The sequence below is a fragment of the Phodopus roborovskii genome, unplaced genomic scaffold (genome assembly GCF_943737965.1).
Source record: "Phodopus roborovskii unplaced genomic scaffold, PHOROB, whole genome shotgun sequence".
Taxonomy (NCBI): domain Eukaryota; kingdom Metazoa; phylum Chordata; class Mammalia; order Rodentia; family Cricetidae; genus Phodopus; species Phodopus roborovskii.
Window position 1 is genome coordinate 1,981,848 of NW_026126647.1, and position 19,853 is coordinate 2,001,700.

The window sequence follows — 19,853 nt, forward strand, 5'->3', positions numbered from 1 at the left end:
CGAAAACATGCACATGCTACCCATAATCCCCCCATGGTGTGGAGGGACCGCATTCACTGAGCTCGTATGGGCAAAGGATAAGACGATGTTAGGAGTTTCTTGAGCTTGGACTCTAGAAATGAACTTATTTTGTAAGTTAAATCAAATCTTCACATACGTATAATAGGTAGTCATAATATCTTCACAAGTTTTAGTTACTTCTGGAATCCTAGCCAGTTTGGGCTGGAATGATTTTTCTTTTTTTTTTTTTTTTTTTTTTTTTTTTTTTTGGATAGAATGAATTATATATATATATATATATCTTGTCTAGAACTTGCTATGCTATTTTACAGAATTCCAAGGGAAAGAATTTTAGTACTTCAGCATGTTAACATTGTAGCAAATGTGCTGTCAGAAAAAAAAAAAATCTTCCTTCCAACAGATCACAACATCTCCAGATTCCATAATAAGGTCGTTGTCTCTATTTCTTTCTGAGGTGGAAACAGATAACTGCATAATAATAACACATTGTTCCTTTCCCGTGTGTTTATATTCAAAAAAAAAGTCATATATCCGAGCACACACTCAATAGTATGTATCATGAAAAATGGAACTGAGTCCATAAAGGAAAGCAAAATGATCGATGTGTACAATCACCGATGCTATAAACAAGGAGGCAGACGGGAGTAATTTTGCTCTGTTTGCACGTCCCCTCGTACCAGCTAGACTCCACCCAGCATGAGTGGATAATAGCACATGCGCATGCACAAACACCTCAGGGTTATTCACAGTGGAAAATAATCTATCATTCGAAAGCTGACTAAGGGAAACATTTCACAATCTCACAGTTGGGAAAATTCTGAGCACAATGATCCTACTTCAGTGGCCAGAGGGAAAGCAGCAGAGAAGAAAAGGTCTCCTGGGAACAAGGGGTGGTTGCTGAGCACCGAGGCCACATTTGGCAGATACTGGGGAAGCTAAAAAGGCCTTTGAGAATTCGAGCGTTTAAATGTCATAGAACCCACATAAAGCTTTGGAAGGAGTCCAGAACTCGAATGTCCCTGAGCTAAAATTAGAGATAACTCTCACTCGCCTACTATGTAAAGAACAGTTTTTTTTAGTAGACAATGCCCATCTTAATTTTTCCTGCGTCTTGATTATTCGTTTACAAAACATCATTGGAGCCCCTCTGGGAAGGTACGTGCACTGTGACCAGTTTCTAAAGTACTCATTATAAAGGACATTCGGCAAGGTTAAGGCGCCTACTCTAGAGCAATGCTAATAAGACTTTCACATTCTCAGGCAGCTAGTCTAAATCTAACAGGTACTGGTGGCATGCATCAGGGTAACGAGAAGAGACTTGCCTCCATTCACCTATTTGGAAGCAAATGGAAAGGATGGAATGTGTTGTGAAGATTTTAACGTGTAGTATTTTCTGTCCTCATCTAATAAGAAATATTCACCTTAATTGGCTAAAAATTAATTTGGTGGCCCACAGAAAGCCCTTACCCTGAGTCCTCATCAACTCTCCAATACTAAATTTAGTAATTCGGGATTCTGTCTATCTCAGCAACATTTGAATTTGTGCATAGATAGCCTTGATACTACTACAATAAAGTTTGTTCCAAACGGTGTAAACATATTAACAACTTGCTTGTGTAAAGGTTTTGCCAGTCTCCTTAAGTGGTTTGTTTAAGTTTTGCCATCTTATCAGGGAGATATTACTATATTACCTTTCAAATAAAAGGTTTTAGTTACAGAGGGGTGTCTTGATCCATCCTAGTAAACACTGCCGCCAAATGCGGGGACTGATTTCTTTCTTTACTGCTCACATTCTAACTACTAACTACATAATCCTCAACATCTAGGCTAAATTCCCTTTTTTAATAAATTTATCAAAGCATGCACATACACACAGTTTCATATATATATTCTCCCAACCTATGAATTATAAAAACTAATCTATAATATCTAAAGATTCTGGTGCTTCTGTGTAGGCTGTAATGCAGCACATTAGACACATTACTACGAACTTACTACAGACTGTGAAATTAACTAAGCTATGGTGTTGGTTGTTTTCTAGGAGAAAAAAAAGGTTAACATTTGCCGAGTCCTAGGCCCATTCTCTATTACTAACTTTGACAAATAATCTCTACTGTTTGAACTTTATGGATGGTATTGAGAAGGAAAAAAAAATCATGAATGTTCTCCCACAAATGTGTCCACGCTTATACAGTGAACAATTATTTTTTTAATTTTATTTTTTTCCTTTTTTAATTTAAATTTGAAACAAGGTTGTTTTACATGTCAATTTCAGTTCCCTCATCCTCCCTTCCCTCCTCCCCTCCCGCCAGCCCCTCCCCTTTCTGCTCCCCAGGGAGGGTGAGGCCTTCCACTGGGGATCTTCAAAGTCAGTCATATCATTTGGGGCAGGGCCTAGGCCTTCTTCCATGTGTCTAGGCTGAGAAACTATCAGTGGAACAATTATTATTACTAAACTAGAACATAATATTCCGAATCATAAGAAGAAAAGCATGAAATACAGTTGCAGCTCAGGCTCTACTGACCTTATAACTTCCCCTCATTCCTTCAAGTGAATTTGGGGTTAGGTAGCTCGACCCAAAGTCTGTGTCAGACATTTTCACCATGAAGTCTCTGTAATTTCCCTTGTAGCTTGCCTTGAATGGAATTGCAATGCCTATTGGGAATGGAATTTTCTCTTCTTCATCTGAACATTCAACGGTGAAGACATTGCTGACCAACTCTTCACTATCGCTCACTATAAAAGAGCTCATGCTGTTAACTACCCGACAACGTAACCGTTGCAGGACGTGTGGTGGGGCTGTGATGTAACAAAACACTTGAGGGTCAGTCCCATCACTCAGCACATCAAGATACCTGTGGGAAAGCAAGAGTGGGCTTCATTTCCCAACATACTATCCATGTACTTTATAGACAAGCGCGGGTCATAAAGTGTGAGGCAGGTTGCTTTTGTGAACTTTAGCTCTCCCACTTATTAACTCTTTCATCAAAACTGTATACCACAATTTCCTGTAAAATATGGGGTGAAATTATATCAGCTTCACAGGGAAAGCTTTTCAGTTAAAAGTGTTATTCTACAGTGATTATAAAGAGCTATGTCTTCTCATTGTAAGGAAGTTGCCTACACTACAGTAATTATATAAGCTAAGTACATAAGCTATAATTGTTTTTGTCTAATATTATCATCAAAGTCATTGATTTATTACTCACTGTTGTCCACCCTATGGTAAAATTCAAAAACTATTGATGTTTTTAAGTAAGTTCATAGTTTGCATAACCTTGAGGACAGTGATGCTCGTGTGGTGAGGTCCACCAGGGTGCAAGAATAGATTTCTTTTTTTTTTACTTTTCTGATGCTTTAAAAGTGAAAAGTCAGAAAAAACGGAAAGTCCCAGCATTTGTCCAGTCTTTGTTGAAAGCAAAAGTACTCGTGTGTGTGCATGAGCACACAGCGCCCTCCCCGCCACACACACACACACACATGCATACACAGAGGCAGACAGACAGACAGAAATAAAGACAGAGACAAAGACAGAGAAACATAGAGGAGAAAACTATAGAGAGACAGAAGATAAAAACAGTGCAAAGGTTATTCAGACTCTTCATACGATTAGGGGTGGGGTGCCCCCCTTTGCTTCCTCAGAAGTGGCTAGTTTGGGCCTTTGCAGGACTGGAATAATCCAGTCAAAGAAGAAAAGCTAATTGCTTTTTCCTTCCACAGGTACTCACTCCTGACTCCCCACCTGCCCTGGAAGACTTGAAAGTTTTGAACAGCTCCTTCTTCAGGGAAAAGGGTCACCAAGCCCTTTGTTTGGAGAGGAAGAAGAAAGAGCAAGTTGGTCATCTTAAATTTTTAAGCATAAAGTACATTAATCTACCTAAAACCTCTTATTTGTTTGACTATCTGTCTTCCTGCCTGCCAGGGGTCTTTATACTCCAACTGGCCTCGAGAGGAAGTGATAAATATGAAACACAGAGATTGTCCAAGTACATTAGATCACATAGTAATGATTATTTAAGATTTTTACACTAATTCTATTAAATAGGAATGGAACACTTCTAATCATCAGATCATCATTTTAAAAGTTTGTTTTAACTATTTTATTTTTTCTCAACATCATCTTTGCAAATATTTTTAGAGCTTTATATACTGGAATTCAGATTTGAGAGCAGACATTTCCTATTTTTTTGTCCATAAACATCACAATCTCTCAAAGTAGTCAACAGCTTAACACATTCTGTAGGTCAGGTTTTAGCCCTATATTTTCACTTAATTTTTAAAGCTTCTGTGACAAATACTACTATCTTTACTATTTTACAGATAGGGGAAATGAGACTTAGATGTTTAATTTGCTATACATCTCATAGATGTTCAGTTTTAGAACTAACAGTTGACTACATGCAGCTTTAGTGTGGAAGTAAAAGTTCTCAAATATTGACATGCCTTTCTCAAACCTTCCCTAAGTAATGATTATTCCATCCATTACAACTTGAAACTAATATCTAATCTGTGATCTTGGGAAGTTTTAATGAGATATAATATTTAAACCTCTTTAATAGTAGCAAATCTGAATAAACTCCATGTTCAATAATGATTTAGTCTCTATATTAAACCCATCAACTTGAGATTCTGTTGATGGCATTTATTTCACAACAGGGAAAACTGGATCAAAGTATAACGCAGCATTATTTTCTCAGTTATGTGTTAGCAAACTGTTAGCTGTTTTTCATTTGCTGTTAATGTAATTTGAAGTTTACTGTGATATAAATAATTTCATAAAGGAATGTATAAAATACATTTAACTGACAGAGGTTCTTTATTATGTATGCAATCTTGAACTTAAAAAGAGGCATACTGAGCTGCTTAATGTTTTTGTTTATAGAGATAATGATAACTCAGAAAAAGTAACATTATTCAGCAAAAGATTCAGTGAACTAGCTTCATATAAGTTCAAGAATGTTGTTCTCTTTGGGTGTCCTGGAAACCATCTCAATCCACAAGGTATCGTTCCCAAATGACAGATAGAGTGTAAAAGTGATGTGTAAATGTATCCACTCTTCATAGTCCTAATCAAATATTACTTTTCTTGTTATTAAATAGATTATACTGATTTATTTCCCCCCACACACTTTATGTACACATTAGTGTAGCTTCCCCCCCCAAAAAAAAGATGGGGCTTCTGAGAAACTAAACGTTGAGGAACCAAAAAGGATCCTAAGCAAGGCTTTATTTATTATATATTCTTTTATGTGGTTTGATAGCTTCTTAGCCTGGGGAACTGCAATGAAGAGTCACCTTAGTAAATATGCAAGCCAAGCACAATTGGTTTCACTCCACAAAGGAAGTCGCTAACCAGGGAACACCTAAAGGAGGTGTTGGAGGAGTGAGTGATGCAGGCAGTGAGTCACTAGCTGCTGTTTTGAGTCAGTTTTGAATGGGAGGATATGAAGTGTCGATGTTTTTCTCAAATGAAATGCAAAACCACATACTGACAGCTTCAGAGGTTGTTTGTCAGAGGCGGTAGGTAATGCTTGCAAACCTTGGAGGCCTTCCAAGCATTGAGATCCATCTACAGAATTCATTAAGTTCTCTTTGCTGCAAATACATTGCTTTCTTTTCTTTTTTGTCCCCCCCCCATTTGTTTATAGAGTCCCATGATCAATGTAAGCAAAGTACTTACCAAAGAGCACATACTCGGTGATGTTTTCCTGGGAACGGTGTTGTGAGTCTACACCGTAGAGCATCAGCACCACGTTATGCAGAGATGGTTACAGGTGAGGAACAGCCGTGAGGAGGGGTAGGCAGTGAAAGTTTGCTGGGCGTGACATCAAATAGCACACTAACATTTAGTTTAGTGTGAACAATGGCAGAGTAGCCCAACACTAGGTCCCTCATTGACTGTCTCGTTTGAGATCACACGACCCAAGGAGATAGTACTCTCATAAGTGAGACATTGAGACCAAAAGCAAACACACAAGCAAGAAGAAAACACGAGGTAAGTTGCCCAGGGTCAAAACAATCTGGCTGATAATAAGAGGGCATATAAAAATCAATTTTGTTTAACTCCCTAAATGTTTTCTCCACTGCAACATATTGCTGAAGAAGATGCTGTGTTTACATGGGAAAATATGGTGAGAAACTATCAATTTAAACAAATCAAGCAGTATTGCAACCTTCCGGTGTGGGAATATGGAGATAGGTTGTAAAATGCATCAAGCTTTCTGCCATTTTTATCCCATAGGCTTTTAGACAATCTGATAAAAATAACTCGTGATAGTTTTCTGACTTAAGTAGGTGGGAGTACTTTTACCTATAAGAACACTGAGAAGCCTACCCACAAGTTCCCTGGAGTCCTAAAGTCAAAGCTTAAAGACTGATGACAATTATCTTGCAGCTGTCACATATATGAATTTATTATTTACAAAATCATGTCTGTAAATTGTATTTTTTAAAATTTTTTTTAATATTCTGGAATCTCTTTTTTATTCAAAATTTAACCTTGTTTTTTAGAAAAGTGTTCTGTTGTAAACACTCTAGAATACTACTTAATATTAATATTTCCTAAAACTACGAAGAGCAGAGTGACAGCAGGCATATAAATTTGTGTGGGTCGATTTTCACCTGAATCACTGATTCACAGTAACTTTTGGAGACATGACACAGAAAACTTCATTGTATATTCCTTCACATCATACGTTGAGAATTTATCCTATTGGTGACTGTGTTAGGACACAGGGCCTTTGTGGAACCTTATTAGATCATAACACAGTCCTCTAAGTTGAGATTAGTGTCATTAATAAAGGGCCTTGGAGTTGGTGTGCCCTTTACACCATCCTAGAATGCAACAAGAAGGTCCCGCCTATGAATCAGTATTCTTTCGGTAGACACTGAATCTCCTGTGCCTTGTCTCTCTAACTCTAGAACTGTAAGAGATTTACCTCCCCGCACCCCACACTGGAAACAAACTGGTTTATGGTAGTTTATCATAGCAGAGGGAGTAAGACATTTAATGAGTATGGAGATGCACGTAGCAGTGTACGTATGTAAACACTTCTCACGGTGCCTTTACTTACTCCCTTTCCATCGTGTTATTCCTCTGTTTTAGACTCTCTGACTCATGGTGAAGACGGTTCATGTCCTGACTGGAGACATCCCATGCTGTTGGGGATGTGGTAATCTCTTCTCTGAGGCTTTCTGAGATCTCTCGAGGAGTTTCCCTTGCTGTTGCCTGGACTACATCATGAATGTCTTCCTTGTTGCCATGTGTGTTCTCAGCGGTCATGTGTCCTGTTTGTTTTTCATCTTCATTCTGTGCGTTATCTGGGAACACTGTGCTCTGTGATGCCTCTTGCCCTGCTGCATTTCCACTCAATGATGCATTGTTTTCTTCCTCCCCTAATTCAGAGCATATCTGTGTCTCATTTTCCTTTAACTGGACCTGGTTTGTGTAATGCCTTTCCCCTGCATTTGTAGAAGAAGAAACAGTGGCTGTTTCCATGACATTTAGTTCCCTGCTTGGAGCAATGTCTGTTGCTTTGGTGTCTTGAATGGCCGATATTGTGTGCTGTGGAGTACGGCCCTCATGCGTGCTGCATAAATTACACATCTCCTTCTCTTCTTTCCTTAGGAGCATAGTAGTGTTCCCCAAGTGTTCATTCACTTTCATGAGGCAGTCTGCGAAAGCAATGATTTCTGCACATGTACACACACAAAGAAGAAGTGAAGACTAAGTCAAATTATGATTCTGCACAGACGAAAGGAGTATTTGCACAGTTTGCCAGCTTTTAACACTTATATAGTTAGAAGGAAAGAAATCTCTGCTTTTAACATAGTAGCCAAGAATTAAAACTGACCCTTTTTCCTCCTGAGTATGCTTTAGACTTTATAGAAAAAAAAATGTGAGGATCTTTCTCCCAATTAAGGATGAAGGCAACAACTCCTCAATCATTGGCTATATTTGACAGTTGCTCCTTTGCCCTGGAAGATACTATGCTATACCAATTTTCCATTTCAAATATCAGACATAAAATTATCTGAACACCCCAGGACAGGTCCATAGCAGAAATGGAACAGCTGTGTTGTTTACAATGGCACAGATGCTGTATTTGGTGTGAAATCCAGTCCTCCTCTACTGAACACGTGATCATTAAAATCTGTCAAAATGTTCTCTCAAAGAGTAACTTTGATCATGTCATTCTTACTGGATCTTGCAGTGGCTAATCAATGACAAACAAACTAAAACAAATTGCTTTACTCTAAGGCTAAACATCATCAATATCTGAGTCAATCCATTTCTGACAGACACCACCCTGATTCCATCCCCAAGCTTCCATCTGTGCATCTCACTTCTGGAGATTCATTCAGGCTGAACCTTTCTATACTCACAACAGCACTGAGCTAGGAGTCTGGCACCAAAGTCCACACCTGTCACCAAATCAGCCTTTCTTTCACTAGTCTGGGCTTGCCTTTGCACTGTAGTCCCGACAACTTACTCTTTGTCTTATGTCTGAGATGCCATGCTTATTTTGAACTCCTCCTTTTCGGTTGCGGACTACTTGCCTTGGCTTGTTGTCCAGGACTGTGTTCAATCCCTCCAGAGACTGGCTACTCGTGAGCTCCTGCTAATGGTTCTGGGGTCACACAGCTTTGGGACAGATTCTCTGTTGGTCACCATTTGTACTCCAGATTGAACTCCTTAGTGCTGTCTGCTCTGCATTCCTCACTGATGAGGTCCATCTGCTCACCTTGACATTACATATCTGAGAGCTGGATTTCACAATGCCACCCAGATGATATTTTGAAAACATTGCTATTAAGACTCCATCCTTTAGATACTGCATTCTCCATACTTACCTTGACACACACACACACACACACACACACACACACACACACACACACACCTGGTCATATTCCCTAGAATTTACATCCTGTCTTTAGTGTCTAGGGATCCAGTTTCTTCTAGCTCATCCAGTCTTTCCAGTGTTTTTGTAATTAATAGGACTAGGTTCAAATGACTGTGAAGTTAGAACACGCTACTCCAATTTAGAAAAACTGCCCGTTCTTTTTTAATTAGCCCTGTGCTTTGGCGCCCGCACTACTCGGGTCTTGCAAATAACAGACCGGGCACCTGAATTTCCAGTTGCATGGCTCCAGTTCCTTGTTTAGGTGTCGGTTTAAATACCATGTATTTCCCGGCAGAGCTCACTCTAAGTTAAGTTCCCTTCCTTAAGATATGAGCCTGGCTACCAGAGAAGCCCGAAATACTCTATCTTTGTCCCAACAGAAGGAGAGCCTGAACCAGCGAAATGTTGTCTTCTCCTGCATTCTCTACCGTAACGACAGTCCATTGTAAACAGATCTACCTTCATTGTATTTTTTGTACATTGTCCCCTCTTAAATACTGACCAGATGAGCATTTGAAACGGAAGTATTAACACCCAAGAAACAAAACAGACTACTTGCCTCGTCTCCAGACACATTGATTATCCTTGTCAAGTAGCATATACAGCTGCTGGCAGGTGGACTGAAAGGTGCCTGCAGTGTGTTCCAGAAGTTGATGAAGGGCTTCATTGAGCCCTTGGCCCAGAAAGATCACTGTGGCTATCCAAGTGGCCCCACCACCAGCCATCTCACAGAGATTATCACCCACCAGTGCCTGCTTCAACATTTGGCTTTGCCTCCAAATCCGTTTTAATATTTGGCCTAATTTACCTAAACCCATGTCTTCTGTATCCATTTCTTTCTAAGCTTCAAAAAATAAAAATGATATATGTATTCCCTGCCAAGAAAGCCTAATTTAGCACATTCAGACTTGGCAATGGTTTTTCGTCCTAAAATCTCAGAGATGATCCAAGGCAGCTAGCCTTAACCTTGTTCTTCAACCCAGAGTTTATTCCAGTTGTTGTTGACAAATGAAAAGTTTCCAGGTGACCAGAAGAGGGGCGTTCCTGCACCCTAGTGCCTCTGTGCTGTGTACACAATAGATTAATCACTTGGATGGAGTTAGCCTGCATAATCATAATGCCCATGTAAACTTTACAAATTCAACATGCTATGAAAACCTCACACGCTCTTTAATTTTTTGCTGTGGCAAAATATGTGTGCCAAGTAAAAGATGAGCTTCATTAATCAAACTGTTGCTTTTTGTTTTCTCTTTTATTACAGTATTGCTATTAAAATTCCTGTGTATAACTTTAAAATACAGATTAGTGAAAAGTACGGTTTGCTTTAAAAATAATTTGGGGGGGGGAGTCTAAAAATAAGGTTTAGATAAATAAGATTGTTATTAAATTATAACTTGTTGGAATTGGATATAGTTACATATGGGGTCTTTTGTACTTACATTCAAGGAAAATAATAAGCTAAGATTTAAAGGTAAAGAGTTAAAAATTGGTCCAGGCATGTTGTCTCACTACTCTAATTTGGGAATAAGGGGCATGATAAATGATTCTATTTCAAGACCAGTCAGAGGTCCATAGTGAAACACAGTCACAAACAACCACAGTTAAGAGTTCAGAGAAAAACCACCCCTTAGCTGGAGCATAGCCTAAATACCACTGTTTAGTAAGTATAATTACTACTTTCTTATGGGTAAGTGTACATCAAGATTGTGATAGAAACTTGGTCTCAGCTCTGCCCTTTGGTAATTTCTCTCTAATTGTGTCAAGCACTTCTTTACAAAAAGAAAGAAAACTTGAAGAGTGGCTTCCTCCGGGCTAACAAGGAGCATTTACCAGCTCTGTAATTAAAATTCAGATGTAGCATGTCCTCACCACGCTGCCTGTCCAGTGGGCATATTATACACATGGCCTTGTTGCAATGCAAAGTTTGGCATGAGGGGAGGCTGAGGTGCACTGGAGAGCAGACTGCTTCCTCTCCTCCAACTCCCCTTTGTCTGAGAAAAGGGAATGAACAGGAAAGGATGAGGGGGTTCTGAGTTTACAAACAGCTCATGTTCCCTAGAGGACACAGAAGGAAATAACATCTTTCCAAAGGGGAATAGAATGTTTTCCTCCTGCAGGCAGCATTATTTCACCTTCAGCATTGAGGTTTTTCAGTCTTCACTCGGGATATTTAAACCATTGGAGGAAACATTTCCAGGGAATAAAGAAGGAAGAAAGAAAGCACAGACTTGTAGTCTGCACACACTGCCCTGGTTCATTGTAGCTGAGTGTTTTTTCTCTGTCCAGCTGGTTTTCCTGGACTGGTCTCTCTGCTGCTCCAGGTTCACCACAGCTGCTTATAATTGTTCTGCCAGTGACTCAGGCTTATTACTGGCTAGCTCTCTCTTTTAAACTAACCCATTTTTAATAAGCTGTGTATCACCATGTGGTAATGCCTTACTGGTAACCTTCTAACATCTTATTCCTCCGGCAGTGCCTCTCATCTCCCTGAGTCTGCCTTCTTTCTTTCTCTTTCTCTGTTTGGATTTCCTGCCTAGCTATATTCTTCCCTGTCGTGGGCCCAAACAGCTTTAATCATCAACCAATTCAAAAAGCAACACATACTTGTGGCACACAGAAGGGCATCCCTCATCAGTTCATAGATTCCAAAGGACAAGCGAAAGAATACAGAAGATCTGGGGGGCTCCAGGTTGTATTCCTTTTTAGGTAACTATTAAATGCTGAGAGAGGGATAAATTGTCACCCACAAGGATGAGCCCCTCACTGGCCATCCAATACCAAATGGTCAACACTGAAATATATATACATATATATATATATATATATGTATATATATACACACATATATGCGACACTAAATGCACGCAGGAAGTTGTATTTATATATCTATGTGTTCATATGTGTGCACACACACATACGCAAGCACACACACACAAGAATGACAATAATTGGGGAAGAGGGGGAACACATGGTGGGGCGAGGGGGAAGTGAACGGAGGAGACCTGGGGAATGATGTCATCATTCATATTTTCATTTTTAAAAATTACAAAGTGAGTCTTATTTTTCCAGTGAAACCGTGGGGGGTTTTTTTTGATATTTTAATCTATATCAATATAAAAGATTACATTAAAATGTTTTCACATTCTTTTTTGTTTTCAAATCTGTGCTGCATATTGCCTATGGCGACTATGTCCTAGATTTAATTGTTGGGAGGCTTGAGGGTCTACATTGAAGCAACTATATCAGGGCAAGCAACAAAAGTGGACATCTCGAAAGCAGATTGGATTTGCAGAGCACCTAGAATTTACCAAACCATAGGAGAGACTGAAAGAAACTGTGTATATATCTGTTTATTGGTCACTGATAAAAGAACAGTTGTTGGTAATGGAATATAGCTAAGCCATTTCACTAGGGCACCTCCTAGTAGGTAAATGTGTTAAGAATTATAGGAGGGGCTACAGGTTTGGTGGGACGTAATTTGATTGATTTTAGATTTGTAGCTTTCAAGTTAACTCAGGAAAAAAAAAATCATTGAGACTCTGTTAGAAATATTGCACGTAGAGGACTGACAAATGTTTGAGCATTTTCTATAAATAGATGGTAAATGAATTCCTATGGGTAGAAGACAACGAAGAAGAACTTATACCATGCATATTTTAAATACTGAACAAAACGATACTAAGTTTGAGGTCACTAGACCCATTTACACTTATTTCCTTATGCATGTGTGGGAAAACCTCTCTGTCAGGATAAGAAGGAACACCCTAAACCTTCCCTCTAACACTACTGGCTCATTTCAAGTCTATACTTGTTTTCTGTCAAGCTTCTAAAGAATAGGAGGCAATGTTTGCAAACTAAAGCCTGCCCTGGGCCACACTGCATGCACTTGTTAAAACAGGCATCTGCGTGTTCCTGCATTTTGTTTTCAATTAACCGATGTCACTGACCACAAGAAAAACTGACATTAACAGCAGAGACACCCAAAGAAACCAACTGCAAAAGTTCGTCTGGATGGTTTACACACTACCTTAGACCCATCGCTGCTGAGGCTCATTCAGACTGCTTTCAGCTTCCTACTAAGCATCCTGTACGTCACCACCATGAGACAAATTAACACATGGTCTTGAGTTCATATAAAATATCATATGGTTAAAGAGATGACCATCCTTGAAAGTATCCAATCAGATAGTAAAACAGGGGAGTGGGGTAGTTACTTGTAATTTCTGTAAAGAAGTAAAACTACGATAGTTGCATAAATTTTTGATTCAAAATGGGATGAGAACAATAAACTGCTTAATGTTTTGGTACCCTGTTTTCATAGAAGTCATGACGGCTGGTGCTGCATAGTTCAGATGCCAGCAGAAGAACTCCAAATATAACTTAATGTAAATATCACAAATGTGTTCATTCATTTCTTAAAATGTTTCAAAAGATCACACGATGAAGGGGGAGGGGACTGAACGAGACTAAATGCAATGACCTACGTATGACGATATGAGAGCTACATGAGGAATCCCATTATTGTGCATGCTACAATAAATAGAAGAATAAAGTAAGTAAGTAAATAAATAAATCAGATTGTAAAATTCAAAGCCAACACTTCTTGTTTCAGAACTAGATTTGATGTTCCTCCTTTTTCACTCTTCCCTCAAATCCTCGGAAAAAGAAAAAGTTAATATATAAATTCCACTAGATAAAAAAAAAAAAAAAAAAAAAAAAAAAAAAAAGGAAGCGTGATGGAAGACAGAGGTCAACGAGGGCCAAGAAGGTTGAAAGTAGCAGACTGTGTAACAATACAGGCCAACTGAAACTCTGGAACATAATGGTGAAAAAGCAGCTGGCGTTCACCAGAGATGCTCACAGAGTCCCAGCACTTAAAAACGGCCAAGTACTCCAGAGCATGAGCATGAACCTCAGAGGGAAAGTAGCTCTTCAGTCTCGAGGTCTGCTCTTCCTAGGGATTTGGTGAGGGCAGGGCATGTAGTTCAGTAGTCAGTAGTCAAAGTCTGACCCCAACTAACAATTTGAGCAACAGTGGAAAGGCTATCATAAATGCCCTTCCCTGATAATGAGATTGATGACTAACTTGTCCACTTCACAGAGCCTTCATCTAGTAGCTGATGGCAACAGAAGCAGACACCCACAACTAAACACTGAGCAGAACTGGAATCCAGATGCAGAGAGGGAGGACAAGACCAGGCTACAGAAACCCATAGAGACAGCTGACCTGAACAAGGAGGAGCTAATGGGCCCCCAGACTGGGCATTGAACCAACCCAGACCCCCTGAACATGAGTCTCAGTTAGGAGGCCTGGGCAGTCTAAGGGACCTCAGACAGTGGAGCCAGGATGTATTCCTGGTGCACAAAAGGACTTTGGGAGCACATTCCCCATGGAGGAATACTCCCTTAACCTAGAGACAGGAGAGAGGTCCTAGTCCCTACTTCAAATGACTTGACATATTTTGTTGACCCCTCCTGGAAGGCACCACCCTCCCTGTGGAGTGTGGAGGGGGTATGGGATGAGAGGGTAGTCGGGAGGCATGGGAGGGAGGGAGGGACTGAGGGAACTGGGATCAATATTAAAATAAGAAAAAAATTACTTACTTAAATAAAACATTTGTCGATACTTATCTAGCTTGCATAAGACCTTGAGTTCCATTCTCAGCACCGCCATCCGAAAAAAAAAAAAGTATTGAGATACTGATATATCCAGTAAAAACAAAAACAAAAAAACTTCCCTAATTTTACATACCATTTAAATACAGAATGCAATATAGTCTCCAAAGCATCCAAACAAAACACAGTGCTCCATGGCAGATCTCCCCTCACCGAAACATAGATTTGGGTAGTCCTACTGGATCAATTTCAGCCATTCATGGTAGTCTTTGGTTGGAAGACATCGATAAATGTTTGGGAATTTGGGGGCAGAGGGGACACAGGGTAGAGTGACCTATTGTTTTTCTTTAGAATTATTATACTTATGACTCTTAAAACAATGCAGCTATATTCCCTCAGCATAAGGTGTATGTACACATAGAAGAGCTTGATGCAAGTGCCATCGTCCCTACAAATCTCTCGGCAATGTATTAAAGTTGACATAATATATCGGATCCGTAGAATCACTTCAGAGGGGTGGGCATAGACTGGTGGTGACTTCATAAAGAAAAGAAAATTGTCATCTGAAAATGCTTAGAATGCAGTTTAATAGTGAGGAAACATATAATTGGCTGGGCAAGACTTCCAGAGGCGGAGTAAGCTCCACCTGGATGGGACCTGGAGTCAACAACTTCATCTGAATAGGGTTCCGGGCACGTGTTTGGTGACTCGGACAAAAGTCTCATAAACATCCCACCTACTCTTTTTTTGTCCATTTTAAAAGCAAAACAAACAAACAAAAAAATCTTTTAATGTAAGGAATGCCAGCAAATACTTTGAGGTATTTCATAGACGTCACAATTTTCTTATACTGTTCCTAAAATTATATGCTAAGATTTTTGAAGGTGACTGACTCCTTGTTGGCGGTTTTAAAAACAACAGATAACTCATGCCAAAAGAAACGGTAATGGGACAGTTTGTTGATAGATTCCAAACGTAATTCCATTTTGTCGTCCTGTATGTGTTAATGAAGAACAGAAATAAAAGAAAGTGTTCAAACCAAATCATAAGATTTGGAGATCAGTAGCAGACATGTCGACAAAGGTGTTTTCACTTCTTTGTACCTAAGTAAGAGAATTCATGAGTGTTCATCACTGCATTAAGCAAATTCAGGAACGTTTGCCATTCAGTTATACCTGTGGGTGATTTTTGAGACGGCTTCTTACATATAGATGTTTAGTATTGAAACTTCATTGTTCTTGGGCAAGTTCCCCAATCACAACAAAAAGCAAATGGTTTATTCTAGCCTGTGTGTCAGAAGCTACCCTTGAGTTGACGAGAAATTGAGTGTTCAGTGATTTGATTGGCAAATTTCCTTCTCAGTAGTATTATGTCCTCCAAAGTGAATGCCAGTGCCTTGCAACACTTCTCTGTTGAGACATTGTGTTTATAAAGATTCTGACTTTTCATGCAGTCATGGACCTATCACATGAAACTAGGGAAGTAGCTTGCATGTGAACTAAAGACTAGACAGCTCTCCTCTCTGCCAGAGTTTTCTGAAACACGTTTTCACACGAGGGTGTGCCCAGTGAATATCCTTGGCTACCTCAGTGTTTCCCTGTGGCTTGAAGTTTGTCAGGGCCATGATTGTAGGTTGAAGCAACAGATCCATGAAAAAAAAAATAAGAGCCACAAATGAGTGAATAAAGGATGTTTTCTACAGAAGAGAGGAAGAAAGTACTTCATATGTTTTGACTTGAACTTGCTTATTCTACCACACATCCCCTCCAGGGGATCTTTGCCTCTGGTTTTCTTCTAGGTTTTATTACTATAAGAGTTCTCTTCATCCTAATTTGTGCCACCCTAATAACCTTAATCCTAGACCTATTCAGACCCCTCCCTTGAAAGCTGAGCTGTGATCACAAATCTGATATCTTACACTGCAAAACATAGACACAAGATTTCCTCATACTGCCTAAAGATTACCTTTGCAACATAAGCATTCACATTGCCTTTGTTCATAAGCATAAAGTGCACACTCACCATCATGAAAGTCTGTCTTGAAATGAACAAGAAAGCAACAGGGTGCCCAATACTATGCTTGGCAGACATATTTGAACGTATTCACCTCCGTTTGAATGAACTGGGATGACCTCAACACCCCATCATGTTCATCACGACCAGGAGAGTCATGCTGTACATACCTCAGTACCCTTGTCTCACAGAAACAAAGTTCATTGAGAATGGAAAATCTTAGGCTCCTCAGAGCTGCAATATATTCCTTGTTATACTGGTGTTATAACATATTTGGTCAGTTAGCTACTATCTTATGTAATCTGTATGTAATTATTGGCTATATCCAAAATCAAAAAAGGGCATGCTGTTAATCTTTGTTTTCGTCTTGCTCCATTCCTTTCTCGCTGCTTTGCTCAGGAAGATCTCAGTGAGGAGCAATGTGAGAAGAATGAGCCATTTTGACCTTAGGCAAGACTTTTTTTTTTTTTTTTAACACACACAGACTTATCAGCATTGGTGTGTCCTTTCTGGTCACTTTTCCATTCCAACACACTTTCCATGTTGTTCTTTCCTTAGCAGACTAGCATCACCTGCCAAAAATCACCTGCATAAACCCATTACTAGAATCTTGGCAGGCCCACGATTCCTCACAGACATTATTTGAATCTTCAAAGAATGAACAGGCAATGGCAGCTCCTGAGGCTTCTATGTTATGCCTGCCCAGGTACCTGTCAGCCTGGGTGTTAGGTCTGCACAGTGACGTGTTATCACAAGACAGTACTCTTTGTGTTATTTTTTCTTTTTCTTTTCTTTTTTTTTAGAACGTTTAGAAATAGCATGACTACTTATGCACCCACATCATATTTCTGAATTAGCTATAAAAATTCTAAGGAAACTGCATTTAATTTAAATAATTCCTCTTCTGACTCCTCAGAATGAAAATGAGAACAAGAATGAATTAATTTTATTCTCCAGAAGAAGTGACTATTTGGACACAGACAATATAGTACTTTGTAACGATATCTGCATTTAATGGTAGACCCAGATAACAGCCCCAGTGTAATCCCAGATTCCCATATTGAATTAAATATGATCTGGGTCATCTGGGTCGCAGACTGAACAGTGTCCTCTCACTGTCATTTTTCTGTAAATAGTGGGTGGCTTTAGCTCTCCTCTATAATGTGCATTTATTTTTGGAGCTCATTATGAGGTTAGTCAGTTTAAGTAGGTCTAGTCAGTAGATAGGAGCAGAAGCTGAGGTTGGAAATACTCTCTGTAGTATTATCTAACCACGTAAGAAGAGGTCGCTTTTTAATTCCTGGATGCTGTCTTCAAAAGATCGAAGAGGCTCATTTGAAATTCAGGCCTTCAGATTTTCATTTATTTTCATACTTTCATTCCTGAATTGCAATGATTTCATCTTAAAAGCAAAGTCTGAAATGCATCGTGAGCTTTGTAAGAGCTGTGTCATTCAGATGTGAGAGTATGAAAACGTTTAAAGGCTATAGTTCAATGTGTCTTCTTCAGCTGATTTTTAGTCTTCCAATATCTAAAACCAATCCCAGAGAATTAGCAAGGTGTTTGTGAGTAAACGATTAAACTGATTTTCAGTAATATTGGCATAAATATCATTCAGTTCTACAGACTGGCACACAAGATGGTGCCTGTGTATAGGAAGTGCCTTTCTTAATCTTTGAAAGACAATTCCTGACGTGTTTCATTTTTGTTGTGAGAGGGACAGATGGTACTAAGATCTACATATATTCATACATACATATGTGTGTCCATGTGGATGTGTGCACGTGAACATGACTGTGCAGTGCATATGGGTATGACTGTACATGCACATGTGTGCTCATGCATTTGTGTAGACTGGCATGTGTCTTGTGTGTGTGTTTGTGTGTATGTGCTTGTTCATGAGTGTGTCAGTAAGACAGTGTGTGTGTGTGCACACCTGTGTGTATGAGGACTCAGTTCTAGGACTCTTATTTTTAATGTTGAGGAGGATCACTATGTTCACCCATGTGGAAAACTGTCTCCTATGCTTCTCTACTTTTAAAATCACAATTGAGTTCAAATCTTCTGAATTTAAACGACACAGTTTAACATCGTCCAACAGAATAAATTCTAAATAATTGATAATTACTAACCAATGAGTTGAAAAGTGTGGTGATATATTGCTTGTGATCTAATGCAGAATTCCTGAAGACGAGAATGCAAAGGTAGCCATAGCCATAGAAGCTGGGCAGTAGTAGCACACATCTTTAATCCCAGGACTCCAAGAGACAAAGGCAGATGGATCTCTGAGGGTTCAAGGCCACCCAGGTCTACCTGAGAGTGAATCAGTCTAAAAGAGAAACAGAGCTCAGGCCTTTAATTCCAGCACTAGAGTAGTATGTAAAATAGGAACAAATCATTCAGTATCAAGTATTCTGGCAATTAGTCTCTAGCCACTTTGAGGTCAGATTCTCCTCGGCCCTGGTAGAGGTAAAATACCTTAGCTGATTTGCTTCTCTGATCTTCAATGGGTTTATTAGATCATCAACTACAGTGGTGGAAACCTGGGGGTCTGGGTAGATGGAGAACTCCAGCTTGGTCTTCTTTCCATAATCAACAGAGAAACCCTTCCATGAGCAGGGAGGTGAAGCCAGAGTCAGTTCCCCTGCCAAAGCTGTGCAAAAGCAAGAAGTTCTGAAGACGTGTGCACTGGACGGCCAGTTTGCTAGTCCAAGACACCATCAATGATCTCTTTCTTTCACAGCGGTGTAGTGGCCATGGCCTCTATTGGCAGCATGTTCCTTGCCTGTGATGGGTTGCTCAGGGTGGAAGAGCTGGGGGTAGGTACCAGTGTGAACGTCACCAATAACTGTTAGTTCCAGGTCTACAGACATTGCCTGGGGCATATGCTCACCAGTCCCTGTCTCATTGAAGAAGGTGTTGAAGGAGTCATCTCCTCCTGCAATGGTCATGTCACTTGTCATATGGTCGTCAAGCTGGATGCTATGTTCCGGGCAGTAGAGCTCCCAGCAAGCATTGCCTATCTGGACACCAGACTGGCTAACTTGGATGAAGATGCACTCATGCATGGCAGCTACAAGTTAAATTGCTAGGGTGACAGAGGCAAGTTTTATTAGATCATAAACAGTATATCACCACAATAAAGTGCTATTGGATTTTTAAAAGATGCATTTAATATATTCACAGTATTTTCATTAAGAAAATTGATATTTTTAATTAATTTTTATTTGAATTAAAAACTGATGGGAGATGTCATTCTGTAAATATGTTTCTCTTATTGGTTAAAGACTAAAGCA

At 39.5% G+C, this 19,853-nt stretch overlaps 1 protein-coding gene and 1 pseudogene across 1 annotated transcript in view; both read right to left on the reverse strand.

Moving 5' to 3' along the window:
* Dthd1 (death domain containing 1) overlaps positions 1 to 9,812 on the reverse strand; it is a 59,578-nt gene extending 49,766 nt beyond the window's left edge. Inside the window, exons 1-3 of the mRNA XM_051174015.1 lie at positions 9,488 to 9,812; positions 7,096 to 7,714; positions 2,547 to 2,877 (exon numbers count right to left, since the gene is read on the reverse strand). Of these exons, the coding sequence (XP_051029972.1) occupies positions 2,547 to 2,877; positions 7,096 to 7,714; positions 9,488 to 9,761 (1,224 nt within the window). The 5' untranslated portion in view covers positions 9,762 to 9,812. The remainder of the gene's footprint in view (positions 1 to 2,546; positions 2,878 to 7,095; positions 7,715 to 9,487) is intronic.
* Positions 9,813 to 18,962: 9,150 nt separating this feature from the next.
* Positions 18,963 to 19,625, reverse strand: LOC127213584 (tubulin alpha-1C chain-like; annotated as a pseudogene).
* Positions 19,626 to 19,853: the final 228 nt, after the last annotated feature.